The sequence below is a fragment of the Giraffa tippelskirchi genome, chromosome 9 (genome assembly GCF_054371585.1).
Source record: "Giraffa tippelskirchi isolate mGirTip1 chromosome 9, T2T-mGirTip1v1.2.pri, whole genome shotgun sequence".
Classification (NCBI taxonomy): domain Eukaryota; kingdom Metazoa; phylum Chordata; class Mammalia; order Artiodactyla; family Giraffidae; genus Giraffa; species Giraffa tippelskirchi.
Genome location: NC_137283.1, coordinates 37,194,064 through 37,216,960, shown reverse-complemented (window position 1 = coordinate 37,216,960; position 22,897 = coordinate 37,194,064). Strand labels below are relative to the sequence as shown.

General features: G+C 44.6%; 1 protein-coding gene across 26 annotated transcripts in view; it reads right to left on the bottom strand.

The window, feature by feature from the left end:
* Window positions 1–22,897, bottom strand: part of CADPS (calcium dependent secretion activator) — an 807,294-nt gene that overhangs the window by 183,589 nt on the left and 600,808 nt on the right. For all 26 annotated transcript variants that reach the window (XM_081524519.1, XM_081524520.1, XM_081524495.1 and 23 more), the window contains 2 exons: window positions 9,346–9,457; window positions 258–397 (listed from right to left, as the gene is read on the bottom strand). In XM_081524519.1, coding sequence (XP_081380645.1) covers window positions 258–397; window positions 9,346–9,457 — 252 coding nt within the window. The remainder of the gene's footprint in view (window positions 1–257; window positions 398–9,345; window positions 9,458–22,897) is intronic.

Genomic DNA, 22,897 nt, shown 5'->3' with positions numbered 1-22,897 from the left:
GGGGCTGGGAGAGTTTTGAACTGTATTGGAAATTTTTTTAGAAAAGGAGAAAGAAACAACTATCCTGACAGTTTAGGAAAAATGTAAATACAATAATCATAAGGAGTAAGGAAGTCTACAGCGAATATCATAGTCATGTATTTTTAATAATCTCTCATATATTTCTTTATATTTTCTTCCATGTCATTCTCCAAAGATCAATTTTTTTTTTTTTTTAAATAAATGAAGAAATTACTCCTCAAAGAAGGAGCACTTACCCAGAATGCTTCATATTCTGAGGTTTATCCATTCGGACAGCAAGTTTGATTTTGAGGTCCTGATCAGGGCAGTTTTTGGAGACTGTCATTTTGTGCCACTCTGACTGTTTGGGGCTGTTGGGGGTGGGATGGAGAATAACCTGAAGAGAAAAAAGACAACCATCTTAGCCAGAAAATAGGAACACAATATGGATATGTTTTCACAGATGAGAAACTTTGCTGCTGAGAATTGAGGGTCTCATCCATGCCCCACGGCCAGCAAGAAGGCAGTTAAGGCCTAAACATCAGACTCAAATCCAAGGATCCACCTACCAACTACGGCTGACTGGTGCCATGCAGCCCACCTGAGGACAGAAGTGGCATTCTTGGCTTTCTTCTCTCTCTCCCTGGCTAATTCTGAAAAGGCAGGGATCACAATTTCTGTGATCATGCTTCTGAGTAAAGCAACACAGAACTAAGAATGTACTCCACACATTACTCTCCTCAAAGAAAATGGCTGCATAAAAAGAAGAAACACCCCTCAATAGTAGCCGCTGCCAAGTCGCTTCAGTCGTGTCCGACTCTGTGTGACCCCATAGACGGCAGCCCACCAGGCTCCGCCGTCCCTGGGATTCTCCAGGCAAGAATACTGGAGTGGGTTGCCATTTCCTTCTCCAGTGCATGAAAGGGAAAAGTGAAAGTGAAGTCGCTCAGTCGTGTCCGACTCTTAGCGACCCCATGGACTGTAGCCTACCAGGCCCCTCGGTCCATGGGATTTCCAGGCAAGAGTACTGCAGTGGGGTGCCATTGCCTTCTCCGTTCAATAGTAGAGAGAACGTCTATTCCTTTTCCCATTCTTCAGGAGTTCTTCTGCTATCTTGAGAGGAGAAATCCCTTTAGGGTTGCAGGGGAGGAAGGGAGGGACATGATTTGATGAGAAACATTAGACTTAGAGATGGAAGGGACAGGCTCAGAGACCCACATGTCAACCTGGATGTGGCATCACACAGCACCCAACTCTGCCCTGGCCCAGAGGGAAGCACACACAGCTTGAAGAAGCATAGGCTCTGAGGCAAGGCCTGTCACCAGAGTGCTTCAGAGGCGACAAAGTGACTTGGGTCTTCCGTCCCAGCTCTTACTGTCACAGATGCTATAAGTGAAGCTAGAAGGGGACCCACTTCTGTAAATTCACTTTTTCATGATGCAACAAAAGAGTTCTCACTTAGGAGCCTGGGGTCTAGGGAATATGCATTCAAGAGGAGTGAAGTATTTGGAAAATCCCCTAAACGAAGGGAATGTGAACCAACTATAGGCATGACAAAAGCTGGGCCTCTGCTTCTGGGATGGTAGAGCGCCCTGGTTTGGTGCATGCTGTTTGTTCTGTTTTCAAAGCCTCTGTTTTCTCCAGGTGCAGCAAAGGCAGCCCCTTGCAGTCTGCAGGAGGATGAGGGAGGGGGTGGTCAGAGTCTCAGGGCTGGACACTCCGGCCTTTCAGAGGCTGTGTCGGCCTCATTGCAGTCATGCAGGCTTGGCTTGCACTTGGAGGGTAGGAGCACACAGCTTCCTGTGGGACTGAGGAGCAAAAGCTTGGTGCAGAATAGGAGATTACGGCAGGAAAACAAAGTCAGCCCACTTTGATGTGTCTTGCCTGCTGATTTTTTACCCCTTCTGATTCTAGGCCTGACCCTTTTTTTAATCCATTCAGTTCTGTCTTTCTGATGAAACAGAATTTGTACATTCTTGATAACTCCAACATTTGAGTCCTTTTAAGGTCTTATGATTAAAGTGAAAGAGGAGAGTGAAAAAGTTGGCTTAAAGCTCAACATTTAGAAAACAAAGATCATGGCATCCGTTCCCATCACTTCATGGGAAATAGATGGGGAAACAGTGCAATCAGTGTCAGAGTTTATTTTGGGGGGCTCCAAAATCACTGCAGATGGTGATTGCAGCCATGAAATTAAAAGACGCTTACTCCTTGGAAGGAAAGTTATGACCAACCTAGACAACATGTTAAAAAGCAGAGACATTACTTTGTCAACAAAGGTCCTTCTACTCAAGGCTATGGTTTTTCCAGTAGTCATGTATGGATGTGAGAGTTGGACCACAAAGAAAGCTGAGCGCCGAAGAATTGATGCTTTTGAACTGTGGTGTTGGAGAAGACTCTTGAGAGTCCCTTGGACTGCAAGGAGATTCAACCAGTCCATCCTAAAGGAGATCAGCCCTGGGTGTTCATTGGAGGGACTGATGCTGAAGCTGAAACTCCAATACTTTGGCCACCTCATGCAAAGAGTTGACTCATTTGAAAAGACCCTGATGCTGGGAAGTATTGGGGGCAGGAGGAGAAGGGGACAACAGGATGAGATGCCTGGATGGCATCACGAACTCGATGGACATGAGTTTGGGTAAACTCTGGGAGTTGGTGATGGACAGGGAGGCCTGGCGTGCTGCGATTCATGGGGTCACAAGGAGTTGAACACGACTGAGAGAATGAACTGAACTGAACTGAAGGTCTAATGACCTGATTAAAATATAAGAAGACCTGATTTTCAAAACTGAGGCTGTCAATAGTTTTGGATCATTGTAGACTTCAGTAAAATTTTTTTAAGCAAGTAGCCAAAAACCTGTAAATAGATTACTAGTAATACAAAAATTAGTATAAATGTATATAAAATGTATATCCATGTATATTTTACATGCTGTATGTTTACTTTATATTAATACTACATTACATATATTTTAAAACATATACAAACAGAAGTTTTTAAAAGATGGGTTAAAGATTAAAAAAAAACATATTTTTATTTTATTTTTTACTTTATTAATTTTTTTGACAGTGCCATCCTTGTGGGATCTTAGCTCCCTGACCAGGTATTGAACCTGTGCCCCTGCAGTGGAAGGACAGATCACCAGGGAAGTCTCCTCAAACTCTAGTTTTAAATATCTTGCTAATGCTGGTGGCTCTGTACTATTATTAGCTATATGTTAAGGTACCATGTACAGGTAATGCAAGGCTCACTATTAGTGACACCAGATGTGAATCCGTGGTTCAAGAGGACTTACGGGTAATTTCATACTGTTTTGATGGATATCTCATCCTGAGCACACCGGCATTGTTTTTATCTCATGGCATAGATGGCAGAACTCTTCATTAGCACGATTGATGTCACCTCCAGTATTTTCACATTTTTTGCCAGACTTGCAATGCCGGTATTGTCTTCAAATCATAGCTCTTCTGTGGTAATCTTTTTGGGCATTTGCTCATTTTGTGAGGGCTGATTTAGTTGACATTTCTATCACAAAATGTTATCAGTTCACTTACCTGGCACTCGTGAACTGTGACACGCCTTGGGACACTGGAAGGAAACAAGTCAGTCACGGTGCCACTGGGTTGTAGAGACCTCTAGTTATCCTTCAAGATAACGCCTGTCCCTCTAGGTCAACTCCATCATGTTCCACATCCTGAGACCCCAGACTGTGGAGGTGGAGAGCAGGCCCTGCTGACCTTGGTGAAGCGGACCTTGTCAACTGTGCTCATTTGGCCCGAGAGGGGATGAGTTGGGAGAGGGGGTGATGTGTTGGGAAACAAGGAAGGGGAGGAGCTGATAAGGGAAACAGCACCAGAGCCAGAACAGCAGCAGGTAAGGCCCAGGGCCTCCTTCTGCTTCTGCTCATTTGGCAAAATCGAAACGGGCACTGGGCACCCAGAGCTCATTAACAGGCCATCCACCATATGGATCCTGGGCACATTTCCCATTGGCAATATGCTGTCCATTCGCTGACACAAATGGCCACAGATCATCACTGTCCGCTCCACAAAGGCTTCTTCCCCTGCTTGATCGCTCCCTGGGGAGACCTCGTCTCTAGGGTGGATGGAGAGATGAGCTCACTGCAGTCCTCCATCTTCAGCCCCACCCTGCCATGTGCCCGACAGGCTGCCAAATCCTTTCTAAGTGTCAGCGCCACTGAATTATTAGGGTCCTTCTGGGGGCACGTGAGTACACATGAGTCCTGAGTAGTCCAGACACCTCATCTAGACATTCCAGGCTGCTAATCAAGCACTCTGTCATCTCAGCCGCCGTCCATGTGTGCTGGGCTTTGATGTGGTAATGCTGATGTGGGAACACAAGCCATCCCAAGCAGTAAGCTGCATGCCAGCCGGCCCCAGCTTCCCTTCATTACCTGGGCATCCAGACAGATCCTTCTGGTGGATGGCTTTACCCTGAGTCTTTACCCGGCTTTATTTATCTGGCTGATTCCCTCCGACACTGAGCCTGTAAGTCTCTCCTGATCTCTGCGTTCTCCCGGATCAGTGTTTCCGCTCCTCAGATTAGACTATATGCCCTTGTTATGTGTCCCCAGGCATTTTTCTCTAGCACAGCACTCACCACACTGCAATTTCTGGTTTTTTGTCTCCATCCCTTACATTTTGTGAGGTTACAGATTTTTGCCTGTCATTCCTATTTGCTCTGTGCCTGGCACAAATGACCAGACAAGGCAGGCCTGCAATCCTATTTCATGAATGTGTTTGACAGTACTGCAGTGTTGGCAAGAGCATGAGGAAACAGACATTCCCTCGTGCCTTTTGAGAATTATAAACTGGGGTACACTCTTTGGGGCCTCCCAGTTGGCGTTAGTGGTAAAGAATCTGCCTGCCAATGCTGGAAATCAAGGGACTTGGATTGGATCCCTGGGTCGGGAAAATCCCCTGGAGTAGGAAGTGGCAATCCACTCCCGTGTTCCTGCTTAGAAAATTCCATGGACAGAGAAGTCTGGTGGGCTATAGTTAGTGGGGCAACAAAGAGCTGTGCACAACTGAGTGACTGAGCACACACACTCTTTAGGGGACAATTTGGTAGTATCTGTCAAATTTCAATTTTCATTCAGCAAGGTATGTTTTTTGAAATTTATCCTATTTATGTACACACAAACATGCAAAGAAATTAATAAGGTACTTCACAGAGGCATTGTTTATAAAGACAGAGAGTGGAGACAATCTAAATAAATACATGTACACAGATGCTTTTGAAATGTGGTGTTGGAGAAGACTCTTGAGAGTCCCTTGGACTGCAAGGAGATCCAATCAGTCCATCATAAAGGGGATCAGTCCTGAATGTTCATTGGAAGGACTGATGTTGAAGCTGAAACTCCAGCACTTTGGCTACCTGATGAGAAGAGCTGACTCATTTGAAAAGACCCTGATGCTGGGAAAGATTGAAGGCAGGGGGAGAAGGGGACAACAGAGGATGAGATGGCTGGATGGCATCATTGACTCAATGGACATGAGTTTGGGTAAACTCTGGGAGTTGGTGATGGATAGGGAGGCCTGGCGTGCTGCAGTCCATGGGGTTGCAAAGAGTTGGACACGACTGAGCGACTGAACTGAAGTGTATATGGCTATGAAAACAAGAGGGAAGTCAGTATGTGCTGATACAGACTAATCTCCAAATACCCTGGTATTTCAAGCAAAGTGTGGAGCAATATGTATCCAACTGTGCTCTTTCTCTCTCTTTTTTTTTTTAAGAGAGATATATTCAAATATGTTTGTACATACTATGTTTGTACCTGCAAAGAATATCCGGGGAAGAATACACAGCATATCAAAAACAAGATTTTTGTGTGGTAAAAGATACTAAAGTTAGGTGGGTGGGCTCATTCATTTTCATTATATATCCACTTTGACTATTATTTTTTTTTTTTAGTATATGCATGAGTTACTTTTCATTTAGCAAGATTAATAAAAATGAAACATTAAAACACAAATAGAACCAACTAAATACTATTGAATGAAGAAACACAGCACCAAAATCTTTGAACGTGGCTGTGTCCTGCTAAACTTGGGAAGAATCAACGCATAGAAACACTTATTAAAGGGGTCCAAGGAATCTCCCCCAAACTCCCCTCCACCTGGATCAGATGGAGGGGAGTTTTGAGGAGATTGGATACATGTATATGTATGGCTGAGTCACTCTGCTGTGCACCTGAACCTATCACAGTGCTGTTAACTGGCTATGTCTGCGTGCTCAGTCACTAAGTCGTGTCTGACTCTGTGACCCTATGGACTGTAGCCCGCCAGGCTCCTCTGTCCATGGGATTACCCAGGCAAGAAAACTAGAGTGGGTTGCCATTTCCTTCTCCAGAGGATCTTCCTGACTCAGGGATTGAGCCTGCATCTCCTGCATTGGTAGGTGGATACTCTACCACTGAGTCACCTGGGAAGCCCCATTAGTTGGCTATTTGCTGTTGTCATTAAGTTGCCAAGTTGACTCTGCAACCTCTTGGACTGCACCGTCATACCCTGCAGCACACCAGGTTCCTCTGTCCTTCACTATCTCCCAGAGTTTGCTCAAATTCCTGTCCACTGAGTGGGTGATGCTATCTAAGCATCTCATCCTCTGCTGAAGTGAAGTGAAGTCGCTCACTCGCGTCCAACTCTTTGTGACCCCATGGACTGTGGCCTACCGGGATCCTCCGGATCCTCCGTCCATGGGATTTTCCAGGCGAGAGTACTGGAGTGGGTTGCCATTTCCTTCTTCAGGGGATCTTCCCAACCTAGGGATCAAGCCCAGGTCTCCCACATTGTAGGCAGACGCTTTACTGTCTGAGCCACCAGGGAAGCCCCTCTGCTGCCCCTGGTTAAAAAGACCACTTCTGACACTCGGCGACTGCCTATGGAGGTGCTGCCAGCAGAGGGCGCCTGCCCCACCAGCACCAGGGCCAGGCAGGCCAGCTCCACTGCAAGGTGGAGAGCTTCTTTGGCAGGAAGAAAGTGTAAACTGCTATCTGGCGGAATCTGTAATGAGGCTGGAGGAGAGTATACTTTGTTAAAGGATTAATGGCTGTGAGGGGCTGTGGCAAACTCACTGTCTTCACCCCAACATCAGAGGAGTTTTATTTTTGCATGTGAACAAAATGGTGTAGTAAAAATAGCCCTAGAGATGAGGTGACATCATTCCTGGCAAGTCATTTACCTCCTCTGGGCCCAAGAACAGAGGAGGGTAGTAACTGTACCTTCTCCCTAGGGTTCAGATGAAGAGTCAGTGAGGGGCTGTGGCCTGGCCAGTGGTAAACATGCAACAAACAGTGTATGGGTCCCGAATGACCGGGTGGCTGTGTGTGTGTTTGTGTGTACACGTGCACGTACTGGAGGATCCTGCCTTTCACAGCAATCAGTTTTCTCATTTATAAAGTAAAAGGCTTTGACTAGACCAGTGGGTTTTAATTTTTCTGAGTGGAAACAGTTCTAGGAAGCTGGTGAACACTTGGAGTAGCAAGCATTACTATGTTCCCTGCCCCAACGTCTGTAAACAATTTCAAGGGGTTCCTGAGGCCCATGGAATGGACTCAGGTTGATGCTTTCTGAACTTGAGTCTAACACTGATAGCCTAGGTCTCTGAGCCACTTGTAATTCCTGATTCGAGTCTTCATGGAAAAAGAAAGGTTTGAAGAAAAGAAAAGACAGGCTCCTTCCCCCACTCTGTGTGTCTCTTTCCCTAGGGATGGAAATGAGTATTTGTCATTTCACAAAGAAAACAGGTAAACCTCTTCTTACTTTAATCCCCCTTCTTTTTTGTGTGTGGGAGAGAGGTCTTTTTGCTATTAGTCTTGTTTACTTTTTGCATTATTTCCATCTGTGGTCTAGGTCCTAGTAATATGATTCTATATAGTTCTATAGATGAAAACCAGTTAAAGGAAATGAAAAAACAAAGGTACGAAAAAGAAAGTCTGGTTAATGTGTTCTTCCTGGTGTTCTTAGGCGCTTGTACCATATGCATGCCTTGAGGTATTCTATCCCTATTCTACAGAGATGATGTGTCAGAGGCTCAGAGAGGTTAAATACCTTGGTTTGTGTCACACAGCTTTCAGAAGGGATTACGCAGTCAGCCAGTGCAAATGAAATTTACTAAGAGTCTCTGTGCTGGGCTCTGGGTAAAGGTATAGGGTGGTGAACAAAATAATGTCCAGTTTCAGGCTCATGGTCTCTCTCTTGCAATGGGAAGAGGGATGGGGGCAAGGGCAAAAAGAGGGTAGGGGATTAAGAGGTACCAACTACTATATATAAAATAAATAAGATACAAGGCTATATTGTACAACATAAGGAATATATCCAGTATTTTATAATAATTGTAAATTTGAAAATAATCTATGAAAATACTGAATCACCATGCTGTACACCTGAAACAAAATATTGTAAACTGACTACACTCTAATTTTTTTAAAAAGGACAAAATTGCTTTCTGTCTCCTTGGAAGTTTTACAGTTCAGTGGGGGAGATAGAAGCAAAATTTTCTGTCAATTCTCTCAGTGATAAATTCTGGAGGATGTGAACAGGGAAGGAACTGAGGGGGTAAAGGAAGGAGGATGGGCAGTCCACAAAGGGCCCTCTGAGGAGGAGGTAGCATTTATTAGAGAAGCAAGCAGCCTCTGGGAGGGTTGGGTGGTGGGAAGAGGGTCCCAGGCAGAGAGGAAGCCTCCTGAGATGAGAAAGAATTGGGTGTACTTGAGGGACTAAAACCTGGCCAGTGATGCTGGTGCATCTGTATGAGGGGCGAGGTGATAGAATATGAGGCGGTTGGGGAGGCGGGCAGAGGTCAGATCACACGAGTCTCTGTGCATTGTGCTACAGCTCTGATTTCACTATGGAGTCATGGAAGCAAGCACTTTAAGCCAGCAAGGAACAAAGCCAACCAGAGTTCTGAAAATACTAGCTGTTTGGTGCAGAGTCAGTCAATAGCTGAGATGAAAGAAGAAATTATTCATAAAAGAAATGATTCAAGTAAGAATTATTATCTCAGTGGTACTCACAGGGATTGGTACCACGCCTTGAGATGTTTCAGAAATGTGGGGGACATTTTTTTGGTTGACAAAACAGTCGGTGCTGGCCTCTGTTGGTATTGAATGGGCGGGGCCCAGGGGTACTAATCATGCAGCCACAAGTGAGCTATTCCTCTATAATGACGAATCGTCCTGCATTCTGCCTGACTGTTGAATACTCCCATCAGAAAGGAACGAAGGTAGAAAAAACTGCTGATAATCAACTGAGTCTAGATCCTAAATCTTTTTTTACATATGTACTGTAAGTGTGTCTGGCACTTTTCCAAGGAGCACTTACCCGTCCCAGCTCCTTGTCCTCCAAGGCCAGGACTCCCGTGCTCTCTGTGAACAGCTTCACCTTCACAGCAGGCAGTGCGTGGGTCGTAGAGAAGTCACCCTGGGTGCCCCAGCTGTGGACAGAATCAGAGAGGTCATCGTGGAGCCCTCCACTGTGACAACGCTCAACTTAGCCCTGCCTTCTTCTTGGGCTGGGTGAACACAGGGTTAACCTGAGGCATCATCACAGGCTGTCACATCCCTCTTCCCTTCCCTCCCAAGCTGCCAGAATGACAAAAAGTGTTAATTAACTTGTTAGACAAATGCAAGACAGATGCTCAGAAAGTTGCCAGGGGTCTTCACAGAGCACTAGAAGGAATCACTTGGAATTAGCATGAAATCAAGTTGGTAAGAACTTTGTCCCATGCACTTGCTTTCCCCCAAAACTACTCCAGGGTAACTGCTAACATTTCCTTGTAGCCTATGAATCAATCCCTAGTTCTTGGAAACTGCTGCTCTAGATTTTGGGATGGCGCTTCCTCTGGCCGGAGCTAACATACAACTTTACAATGAGACCTCACTAGTAGTGGGGAGGGAGGGAGGCCTATTTCCACTGACATTCAAAGATATGTTGACTAGAGCAGTGGCTGGAGCTTAGCCCTGCTAAAGAGGAATGAAAGTGGAAGGATGTGATGAGGGAAACCCCCTTCCCCACTCACCAATCTCTGGGAACCATAGTGGATCTCCCGAGCGGGGAGCCCCTGGCTTACCTGGCATCTGCCAGTCTGGGCTCACATGAGCCCCTGATGTGCCCCTGACATGTGACCTTCTCATTCATTCGCATGATTCTCACAGAGCCATTTCCATCCACTCTGTACCTGAAATAGTGTGGTCTTCTTAAAGTGCTGAGTGGATTCCACTGAGCTGCTGCCCTAAACCCTTCCGTGGAACCTGCTCCATTGCACTAGGGGCCATCCAGACCCCTGGTATGGTCTCTTCATCATGCCACCTCCGGGCTATTGCCTGCACGGCTCCTTCTGCTGGCAGTGCTGCTCTCCACCCTACTCCTCACCTGGCTAACTCTTCAGGGCTCAGCTTAAAAAGTTTTCCCAGAGAACATGTCCCTTGAACTCCCAGTCTCAATTTGGTGCCAGTGTTAAACTCTCTTGAACGTACTGTTTAATTTTCTGTCCTAAGAATCACTGGATTTGTAATGACTGATTTACTGTGGTGACTGTTTGGTAATGAATCCTCTCATATTCTGTAAGCTCCATAAATGCATGACTGTGTATTTTGTTTACCTTGCATTACCACAGTACTTAGCACACAAAAGACACTTAACAAATATTTTTTGAATAAATAAATTATGCAAATATATATTCTTTTACAGAATTAGGATATAGGAATAGATACAATTTTGTACAGAAATGTTTCTCAGTTTGCCTATGTAATGGTCAATTTGCATATTATAGATTACTCACTGAACATTATTTTTAATGATTGTAATATTATAGATGCATCATAATTTATTTAACCATTGCTCTATTACTGAGATTCGGTTGGACATTACTTTTTAACTTCATTTATGTGTATTTCCTTGGGAATCAAGGAGCTAGATGGGAGGTCATTTCTTCATTCATTCGTCAACAAACAGGGTAGTGCTCCTGCAATGTTGTGAGAACTGTGCTCATCAATGATGACTTTCATGGCTTGGAAGTGATCATCCATTTCCAAAATGCTTTCCACACAGGTGGTGACTGCCCTCCTTCCATATGGGAAGGAGACTGCAAATCACATGGCTTTTTGCCTCCTCTGGGTGTCCCTATTCGTTTTTTCTTCTGGCCAATTTTGTCATTGTTGTTTTCATGGGCATTTCTGTGGTAAATAGCAGGCTTGTCTATTTTACTCTATGTTTGCTGGCAGTTTGTATTTCTTCATTTGTAAATGATGGAACTCTGGCTTCTAATCTTATGGTTGCACACTATAGGCTAAATCTCACTAACTTAACTCAAAAACATGAGGCACCTAGAGAGCTAGTAAGAGAGCACCAAATGGAGACAAGGGGGCGTCCAGCTCCATGGGGATCCAAGTGTTTGAGAACCACCGAGGAAACACCACAGTCACAGAGAGAAAGGCAGAGGACATGAAGAGGGCATGAGACAGGACAAGCAGCAACAGGTTTCAAACGCAACAGCAAAATGTGAGATGTACAGACGGAACCACCTCATTTTGGTCATCAGCTACTGCAGTTACCCCCAAGCTCCTAAGATGAGGAGCCTCTGTCCTAGCAAAGGCAACACGACAAGGCGTAAGATTTTGAACCCAACATTCTTCATTCAAATCCCATTAAGTCACTGACAAATTGTAGGACTTGGGTGAATCAATGTTCCTGAGCTTCAGTTTTCTTAGTGATAAAATAACACAATTTCAGAGAGTAGTTATAAATAGTAAATAGCAGCAGGCTTGGGACGGGGGACTCTAACTACCTTCCTTCCCCAAATAAAGATACACAGATGTATTCTAGAAACTGTGACACTCACTGATCTTCTGCGTTATTCACTCAACACATATGTATTAAGCACTTACTGAGTATTTGACCCTTTGCTGAGCAAACAAGAGGGACTTTACCCTTCCTACTACACAAGGTAAAAAGTTCATACTGTGCCCATTTCAAAAATGAGAAAACTGAGAACTTTAAGATCTTGTCCATTTTATTCCAGTGAACTGTGATCAGTTTGGGCTGGAACCCAAATCTCTTAATTCCCATTTATAGCTCTTGCTGCTATTAATGTTGTGATAGTCAACAACAAGCATTATTAACAATTTGGCAGTGATCATTACTATTTATGATTAATTGTGCTGTGAATTTCTTTGGGTAATTACCATGCTTAGTCAAGGAAGTAAGGAAGATTCCTTCTGGAAACCAAGAGTGTTCTAAAATAAGGTACTTCCTCACGGTCACAAAGAGGCCTTGATCCCAGGTCCCTGGGCACTCCTCACACTGGATCCCTGGGACACTGTCCTGGACACTGGTGTGTAAGGATTTTTCTGGCCTGTTTGGTGGGCACAAACCCAGTCTGCCTGGACCCCTGGTGCCACCGAAGGCTGCTCAGCTCAGGAGGCATTCAACATGACTCAGACCATGGGGCAGGGCAAGGTCTCTGACACCTCATCAGCTGGATGGAGTTCAAGCTGCTGGAGGCTGTCCTGACAACTCTGTCTCTTTGACCAGTGATTTCCTTTCCCTTCTACCAGGCTTGCAGCTGTGCCCCTGGCTTCCTACCATGACCCTTGGCTCACCTCAAGTTGCTTGGTTGCTACCGACTCCTAGCTTATCCCTCAGATTTCAAAATGGCGACCCGGCCCAGTGGAGCAGGAAAAAAGAGAAAGCCCTCAGTGTAATCGGGACCAGCTACGTTATTTCCAGGGTCTGGCGCAAAATGAAAATGTGGGCTCTTTGTTCAAAAGGCAGGAAAAAGTGCCCTTAAAGACACTAAATTCAGTGTTTTCCTTTCTCTGAGTATTTCCTCTGTTCAAACACCAAACACATGCGTGTTATTCCATAAGACCCCACTTAACTGACTCAAGGTCAAAGATAAAGGGATTAAGAATTTCAAGATAGGAATGAAGAGCATGGATTATAACAAATGGTCTTCATGTGAGGCCTGTGCAGCCACAGGGGTCACAAGCTCATGAATCAGGCTCTAAGCCCAAGGCCACCCAGTCTGTTTAGCGTGGTCAGAGGACAGGCAATGGTGGTGGTCTGGGGGGAAGGTCGTCACAGTCACAGGACTCTGTGAAAACTACTCGCAGCTCCTTTTGGCAATGCTTCCTATTAGGAGGGGCCCCAAGGAGATTTACTTATCAGCACCTTCCCTTTCCCTCTCCCCTCTGGAAAAAAAGTCATGGAAATGTTCACTCTTTGTCTTTTTCCAACCATGGAAAGACCTGACTATAACAAAAACAGCTAATATTTCTTGAGAGCTTACTATGTGCTGGTCACACATTCCTATGGTCATATGTGTATTTTTATCTTTTTAAGCCCCCTTGGCCATCCTGTGAAATGCTTATAATGATCTCCCCACTAGTGACAGATGAGGAAACCGAGGCTCAGAAGGGACAGTAATGTGTCCCAGGTTACAGCGAGCCAATGCATTCTGGCTCCACCACCCAAACTTTTAGCCATGCCGCCAAGCGGCTTTCCTCCCAAATGCCACCAACTTACTCCTTGGTGTCGGGATCCGGTTAACATCTACTACCTCTGTAACTCAAAGGCAGAGTTCTGTTTCAGAAAGGATGAGACCACTCTGAATTTATTTCACATGCTCAATATGCTTCACAGAGTGCTACATAACCTGCAGACACATCAGTCCCTGGTGGAACCTGGTCTTTTTGGTGGAGCCAAACATTGATAAATGAATCTGTTTCTCATGGTTGCCTTCTTCTCTGCTCATTTCTTTTCCTTTGTTGAGCAATGACTGTGGCTATTAAGATGAATATCTCTTCTCAGAGTTTCACAGGACTGAAATAAAATTCCACTTTGATTGGAAAAGACCAGAAGTTAATAGTATATATGGCAAGCAGCAGTGGGGAAGGTTAACTAAGTTCTCCCTGAACACAGGGTATATAAAGTCAAGTGGGTGAGGTGGCCCTCTTCCGAGATCTTATCACACCTGCTACTGTACTCACACTGTACCCAGCTCACAAAAGCACTAAAAGTAGTCACCAACAATTGAGTGCTTATTTTGCCAGGTTATGGGCTAAGAACTTTTCATGGATTATCTCATTTAATCCTTCTGACAGTTCTGTAAGGCATATCCTGTGATTATTGCCATTTGATCAGTGGAGAAATGATGATTTGGAGAGGTTAAGTAACTGGGCCAGGGTTTCAGGCTATCCCAGAACTGTGTTTCAAACTCAGAGTTTCTGATCCTAAAGCCCATGCATCAAACCACAGAGCTTTACTGCTTCTCCATGACTCACTATGCTGTATTAGAGTGTAGTCTGACAATCATCTGTGTGTCTTGCTCCCTCTCTAGATGAGTACCTGGGGCAAGGAGCATGACTTTAAAAAAAAAAAATCTACTGTACCAAACACAGGGCCCAACACACAATAAACATTTGTTTAATGACTAGGTAGATGTGACAAATTCAGAAAAGTCATGTCACCAGATTCAGGGGATTTTTGAAAATATCAGACACAGGAGATACCCAAGGGTGTGACTGCCTCCCTTAAGCCAAAGAGAGGGCTTTATCTCCTTGAGGATCAGCTGTGTTGTTGGAGCACGAACACTCTGAAGTGTACACAGTGTCTGGGAACATGAAGAGGGGACCCAAAAGACACAGCAGCAAGGACAGCACTCTGATGAGCAAGCAGCAGGTCTTTGAAGGTCAAGAGTGGTTAGCTCATGAGGCCAAGGCCTGGAAGCAATGTGGGTGCCAACAGTATAATGTTGGAAAGTGTCACCGAGTTACCAAATGAACATTTGTTATTACTTTTGGTCTTTTCAACCAGAAGCAACACAAGCACAGACTGCGCAAATGCAATCACTCACAGTGGCACCTCCAAATATGAAGGAATGTGTGTTGAGACATGTATGTTCACTCTCAATCAAACACCTTTTGCAAGAGGGTGGAGAACAAAGAGAAGAACAGCTGAATAAACTATAAGTGCCATGGTGTTGGATGAAGCTCTGACTTCCACTGCTGAGGACTCAGACCTATACTTTGCCCTCTTGTATTTAGAGAACACTGGCTGAATGTCTACCTTGTGCAGATCACTTTGCTAGATGCTTCTGTGGATCCAAAGACTAATGAGATGTCTGCTGCCCTTACAGATGTTATATTCCACTTAGGGTGATATCATGTCCAGAAATGACAACAGTTGTTATGTGTGAGTTGGAGCCTTGACTTTCACATCTGTAACTGGGGATAAGAACAGTGTTGATCCTAGAGTGGATGGAAGGATAAGTAGGAGATAAGCTATTTGCATATACAATGTTCAACTCAATACCCAGCACATGGAAAGCACCAAAAAAAGTAAGCCTTCCATTTTAGGATTACAGGCCACGGATTGGTAAACTAAAGTCTAGTCTGGCTGACTACCTGCTTATGTATGGCTGATGGACTAAAAATGGTTTTTACTTTTTCAAGTGGCTAAAAATAATCTAAAGAAGCGTTATATTTTGGGACACATGAAAGTTAGATGAAATTCAAATTTCAACGCCTCACAATAAAGTTTTATTAGGACACAGCTACACTCATCCATTTACAAATAGCCTTCTGCACTTCAAAAGCAGAGGTGAGTAGTTACGACAGAGACCTTATGGCCAACAAGCTTCAATTATTTACTTTCTGGTTCTGTACTGAAAACGTTTGCTGACCTCTCCTACACACACAGTTCAATCACCAGCTCAGTCTAATGGAAATGTTTTTATCTTCATTAGCAGATTAGGAGTATGCTCACCAGAGCACATCCACAAAGATAAACTGTAAACACGTACTTACAAGGAGAGCTCGCCGCATGGTGCTTCAACGTGCTGCTCGAAATCCTTCCCAGAGCTCTTGCTAGGGCTCTTGGAGTACAGGAAACCTGGGGATTGGGTGTCACTGTGTTTCAGACACGTGGTGCCCAAATGCTGCTTTCAGATCCACTTGAGCTGGCTGAGTCATTCAGCCACACTACATCATTATTAATATCAAATAATAAACAAGAGCAGCAGATAATTCATATTTGGGGAAGGATGGAGATGACTTTTAAAGTCACAGCACGTTATTTTTCCGAACCTGTTCCACAGAATTACTGCTTTGAAAATGAACGCTTTGATCTGGGATGGGGTAGACTAGGGGAGAGGGATGTGCTTGGGTGGAGGAAGGGAGGAATCTACGGGCAAAGCCACCTTCTACTGTGTGCTCAGAGAGCATCTGCTCCGTCGCAGTCCCATCTCTGTTTACTATTTAAAGCCTCTTATTTGCGGAAGCCTCCTCAGACCATATGTTATCAACAAATGTTGCTAATCAAATACACACAGTAATTTTCATTAGAATTTCCCCCACCCCCCTCATGAACAAAAAACAACATTTGCCACAAAGGGAATATACCTCCCAAAATGACAGTAAACATCCACTGCAAACCTCTGACAACAGAATGATATTTACGAATGCGTATGTGAGTAAGCCAAGAACACATCCACTTTAGGCAAATAAGGACCCTTGGAGAATAGGATTTTGTGCAGTTTGGTGTTGTGGGAGGGGGGGAATGATGTCATTAGTTGCCATGGCAATGCTCAGCATAAGGCTATCATTCATGCCCCGGAGACTGGATTTGCATTTATTCAAGGTATAGGGCTCATGCGAGCTGGGTGTTAGATTGGTGCGGGTCATAAAATTAACTGTGGGCTTTAACAAGGGAGAAGTGTCATTTCAGGGAATGAAGTCCCTTGGTCCTGTTGCTAAGAGGGATAAAGTTATTAATTGCCTGGAGACAACTACATTAAAATCTTTTGGCCTGCCTTTCAAGACAGACGGCATGCTATTCTACATCGAGTGAATCAATTGTACCACCACGATGTGTTTCATGCAAACTAACTGATAGGATGTGACTCGGGGCCTTTAATGGACTAAAGCTAAACTCCCTCTTGTCTATACAAATGAGGTGTCTGCTTTGTAGAAATTGGGTTGTCCAGGAGGCAGAGGGATGGAGGCTTCAGTCTGCCTACCTGATATTTCCACTGGCACAGTTCCTCTCCAGGAATCAGAAATCCAATGTGTCCAAACCTCAGCTTTAACTCTTCCCTCAAATCTCTCCTTCTAAAGCATCCCCAACATAGTCAAAGGAACTGTCAGTCACTCAGAAAAGAAAGGTTAGAAGTACCAGAAAGAGGGTGGATGGAATATTTACATAGAGTGGACAGTTAGAACTTTACCAAGAAGCAATTAATTACCCATACTTCTTTATTTGGTTTCTTGTCTGTCTCCTCCTGCAAGAATGCAAACTCCCCCAAGAGCAGGGTTTGTGCCTGTGTACCAACAACGTCTAAGGATGGCTGTATCCCTAACACCAAGTACAGTGCCTGGCACATGGTTCATGTCCAATAAGCATTTCCTGAAGGAATGGATTCAATGAATTGTGACTTTATCCACACTCATATGCACATGGAGATGAGATTGAAGTTGAAAGAGAAGTTGAACAACATTAGGTTCTCCTGGACTTACATTCTTTGGCAAAGTGAAAGAGGAAGTACAGGAAAATTCTTTACCAAAAACTTTATATGAGTGGGGACCAAGCCCATCACTGTGGCAGTCCAGTGTTTAGCTCTGCCCACTGCAGAAGGAACACTTGATAAATTCCTGGTGAATGAAGGCCAGAGGAGATCGAGTACAAAGATCTGCCTATCAATCCTAGTTTTCTCATTAGCTATGTGACCTTGGACAAACAATTTACTTATCTCTATAATAAGGGCAGGCAGACTAATATTTTTTCATCCTAAAGACAAGAGCCTGCCTATATGATTTTGAGCATTTCCTCTTGATTCCTTAGAGTTTTCATCTCTCTGCTTATATTACCCTTTTGTTCTCGTATGTTACCTACTTTTTTTTTTGCCGTTAGAGACCTTAGCATATTAATCATAGTTGATTTAAATCCCCAGTCTGATAATTTCAACATCTTACCATATCTGAGCTTCATTCTGATACTTGCTTTGTCTCTTCGAACTGTTTTGTATCTTTTCATCATTTTTGTTGAAAGCGACTACTGGGTAAATGGAACCCTGTGTGGCTCCAGGAGCAATTTCTTTTCCCAGACTTTGCTCCAGTAGGCTATGATTCTCTCTGTCTCTCTAAATTTGAGGACAGTGGTTTACCCTGTGACTTAAATTCCTTGATGGATCTAAGGAGAGTTGCTGATTTTCTGTTTGTTTAGCCTTTTTATTATTTTGACAACAAAACCTCTGCCTTCCAAGCTCTTTACATTCCAGACCAGAAACCAGAAATCCATTAGAGCCTGGATCTGGCAAGATCCTATCCAGCTGTGTGAATCGAGACTGCATTCCTTATTGGAGGCTGACTCATAAGAAAATATACAGATGGTCAAAAAGAGAATCTAAATGGGAAACCCAAGGCTGGAGTTAAGTAAGAGAATGGTGTGGGATTAGGGTGGATAGGGTGGTATGCAGTGCTGGTGTAGTGGGGTGGGGTGAGCCTGGGGTTGGGTGTCATGGGGTTTGCAGGGCTGGGAGGGCATGTCAAGGGCTAAATCACAAAGGTGACAATACTTCATATGACTTGAGTGTCAGGGTTGGAGTTTGTGGCATGGATTAAGATATCCTCTATCATTACGAAAGGGGGTGAGTTTCTGTCATTTGAAATGATGGCTGTCTCTCCATTCTGAGGTTCTCCTGCACCTCTATTACCTAGATGTCTTTCTCTATCTGCTTACTCTAAGGTCCTAAGGACCATTAGAAAAAGTGAACTGTTCACTGCATGGTGGACACCAAAAAGATGCTTGCAGGAGTCTGCTGAGAATGTATTCATTCACTTTCTTCTCTCTGTGACTCAGCTGACCAACCCTTATTTAATTTCCTACACTAGGCTTATTCCTATAATTGCTCTGGTAACCTGAGCTGGTTATTTGCATTGCAACCTGTGATACTCATAATAACTGGGAAGGGCTGTAGTTGACTGTGTCTTAGAACTTGAACCTGCCTTAGGACAACTTGCAGCTTCCAGAAGATTTACGGGTATACAGTCAGAGAGACTAATGCTGTCAGGAAACCTGGCCAGGGGAATTACAAAACACATTGCCAACCCCTTTGCACTCCAGTTGGTTCTACTAAGAACCTGAACCAAATGATGAAAAACAACTAGGAGAGACAGAGCAATAGACTGAGCTGACTGAGGCCCTGATGATCACTGTGGCCAAGGTCCTCATTTACAAATGAGGAAGCTGGAGCAGTGGGGATGAATTTTGAAGTCAGGATGTTTAATTTCTATCATTTCACAGTTTATTATATCAGGCAAATGAGTTTGTCTCTCAGATCTCAGTTTTCATGTCTATAAAATGGGCATATTAACAGTATCTGCCTCATAGGGCTTCCTATCTGCCTGTCTCCCAATTAAATGAGAGAAGCACTGACAGCTCGAATTATCTATGGAGTTCAGGATTAAGAGAGCAGGCCTGAGAGTCTAGCAACCTGGGTTCTACACCCAGCTGAGCCACTATCTACCGGAGTGACTTTAAAGAGCTCACTGAATGTCTTGTGGCCTCCATTTTCCTACCTGTAAAATGAGGACATTAATAATGCTTCGCACTTAGCATCCCCTTGTTAGAATTAGGTGAGAAAAATGCTTCCCAGTCTAGTCATCAATAAGATCTCCACAATTATTTAGGACATCTCAGAAATACACAACAGCACTCCAACTGCCAGCAGCAGAATCAAACATCAGGTTATGAGCTGACCTTGCAAGTGTTTTCAAAACCATCTGAGCAACGACTTTTGTGTTTTCTCAGTCTGGGGACGATAAAATTGGAACTTGAATTTGGGTTGATTTTTCTGGCAGCTATGGCACAGGACTAAGAGCTGAAAATGCACTGTCACTTTCTTAAGACTTCCTTTTCTCAAGAAGGGCCTGAAACACTTCCTCTTACCCCATCCTGTTTATCACCCTTCTCTGGCTTTCTCTTGACCCTGGGGTGGGGGGCAGTATATCAGACTCTTATTCAAAGGGATTCACTCTTTCCTGCCTTCTCCAGGACAAAAGCTTTTTTCCTGCCCCACTGATGTTGGGTTTGTCCATGTGACTACTTGCAGAGTATATTATTCCCAAATTTGACTTTGAAATTTCCCAGGTGACTTTCTTGGGCCAATGAGGTATTAGCAGATGTGATGGAAGCAGGGGCTGGAAATGTGCTTGAAAGGTTGGGCTTATTCTCCTGAGCCTCTGTCATCACTGTGAGTAGTTTCCTCCAGGTAGCTCTGGACCTTCCATCTGGATCCCACAGTGTTCTACCTGGAGCAGGACTGAGCCCAACCCAGAGACAGGAGTCAAGGTCATCCAGACCCACAGCTGAAGCAGAGCCACCCAGCTGAGCTTGGTATGAACTGGCTAACCCCCAAGCAATATGCACATGAGTAAACAAAATAAATTACTGTGCTTTTAGCTATTGAGTTTTGAGATAGTCTGTTACACAGCAACAACTCACTGATACAGTGCCTTCATCTGGTGCTTAATCACATCATCCTCGTTCTATTCTATGTTATACAGATTGGTCTGGAGCCCTCAGCTAGGACAGCACATATGGGAGACCTCACACACATCTCATAGTCCTTTCATATTATTAAAAAGTCTATTGCAGTCACTCAATAAATACCCATCTAAAAAATCTTGTTGCTTTGAAAATAGTTCCTAGCTCATATGTCCTCATAAAACCACCTCTCTTTCTGCCAGTGTCAAATGAGGCTGTCTCTCCACAGTGTAAGAACTGGACTCAGGCCTGAGTGTGCTGAAGGCTGCCACAGGCACTGACCAGGTCCCCTAGGGAGCAGGAGGGTCAGATACTTCATAAGGCCGAGGCAGGTAGCCTAGGTCTCTCACATCACTTGTGGTCAAGCGCTACCCCAGGGGAAGACTTAACCACATCAAAGGCATTCCAGATTAAGCCTCCCACATGGAAGGCGATGAGCATCAAGCCAACCTCTGCAATACTTGAGTGCCCCCAACATTTGTGGCTCTGTCTGAATGGGCACTCGAGCTGTGGCAGGCACACAGAGGCAGCACTGGGGGTTCAGGGATGGCCATTCGGAACATCGGCTGCCCTCCAAGCGCCAGCCCCTTCCTGTGAGACCTCCCAGCAGCCTTTCATAGATAGAGAGGACTGTGGGAGCTCTTGTTGGCTTTGCTTCCCTGGGCTGGGTTCCCATCATCCCACAGAGGGGGATCTCCGAGGACACTGTTGTGAGCCCTGCTTGTCTCGTTCCCCCAGGGACTGGCTGGTGGATCTGTTCTTTTTTCTCTCTGTTTCACATTTGTGAGGAACCACCGGGAGTGGTCATGAATGCCAGGAGTCTTAGAGGAAAATGTTGAATAGGCCAGCTGGCCAAATGCCCTTCAGTAAGGACTGAGGTGTTGTCTTAGAGCACTGGGAAGATTGCTCTCGAGACCAAGTGCGATGGCACAGGTCCAGAGTGAAGCCAGAGACTTGCTCCTGAACTCACTTGTAGAGAAATATCACTACCACTCAACCATCCAAGGTGTACCAACACTGTCTTAGTGGGGTGAAGACACTGCCTATGTTTCCAATCAAGCCTGGCTCTCCTTGCGCTGACCACAGGGGTCCTCCACAGGGCCCAGCTACAATAATTTTGGAACTCCCACCCACACAGATATTAAACATACTAAAAGGACTCCTCTAGATCATCTTGCCAAAAATACACACAAAGCTGAATGAAAAGTTGAATTGACTTGCTATCAACTAGTGGATGTAGGGTAAATTTAAGAGACATGTAATTCAATATTATTTTTGATTTTGTAATTATCTTCATTTTGGAGTTAAAATATTTCCTTTTGAGGTTTAGCTAATTTCTCAGCCTCTTAAGGAACATCTGGGTCCCAGGCACTGTACCTCCTGGAGTCTAGCACGTAAGATGACTCTGCTGGCTAGACTGTCTTGGGCCCAGATATAACTAGTATTTCATGACTGGCACTTGCTTTTCACCCTGAAATAATACATTTGGGGACTTCCCTGGTGAGTCCATTGGCTAAGACTCCACGTTCCCAATGCAGAAGGCCTGGGTTCAATACCCGTTCAGGGAACTAGATTCCACATGCCTCAACCAAGAGTTTGAATGCCGCAACTAAAGATTCCATGTGATCTTTAGATGGACCTGGTGCAGTCAAATAAATAAATAAATATTAAAAATGATTTAAAAATAACAATAATAATCAATTTGAAGTCCCTCCTATTGATAGGAGCCAGGATGAGCTTTAACCTCCACTCAATGCTGACTTGCACACATCCTCCCAGTACAAATCAGCTTCACATTATTTTCCCAGGAAAAGTAAGCAGGCAGATACTGTCATTATTTCTTCCTACCTGCAAGGCCCACGTGCTCTCTTGTCTTAGTGCCATGCTGCTGCTGCTGCTAAGTCGCTTCAGTCGTGTCCGACTCTTAGCGACCCCATGGACTGCAGCCTACCAGGCTCCTCTGTCCGTGGGATTTTCCAGGCAAGAGTACTGGAGGAGGGTGCCATTGCCTTCTCCATCTTAGTGCCATGGGAGACATAAACAAAAAGCAGGGAACTCGGCCAGGTGTACCTGAGATGCTCAAAGCAAGAGTCAACCACTTGCCTCTGGACTAAGTTTTCTCACTGGCTCTGGGATTTGACAGTAACACAACCTCCTTCTTTAGTCCTCTGGATCGATGAAGGTCATAACAAATTTCAGTGCTTCAGAAGGCTTCACAAATGTTACTTATCTTTTTATAATGGAGTCTATTTTTGTCACACGAGCATAACTGAGTCCTTTCTTCCTGCGTCCTCTTCTGCCTTGTGTACAGACGGACACCAGCCTTGCAGTG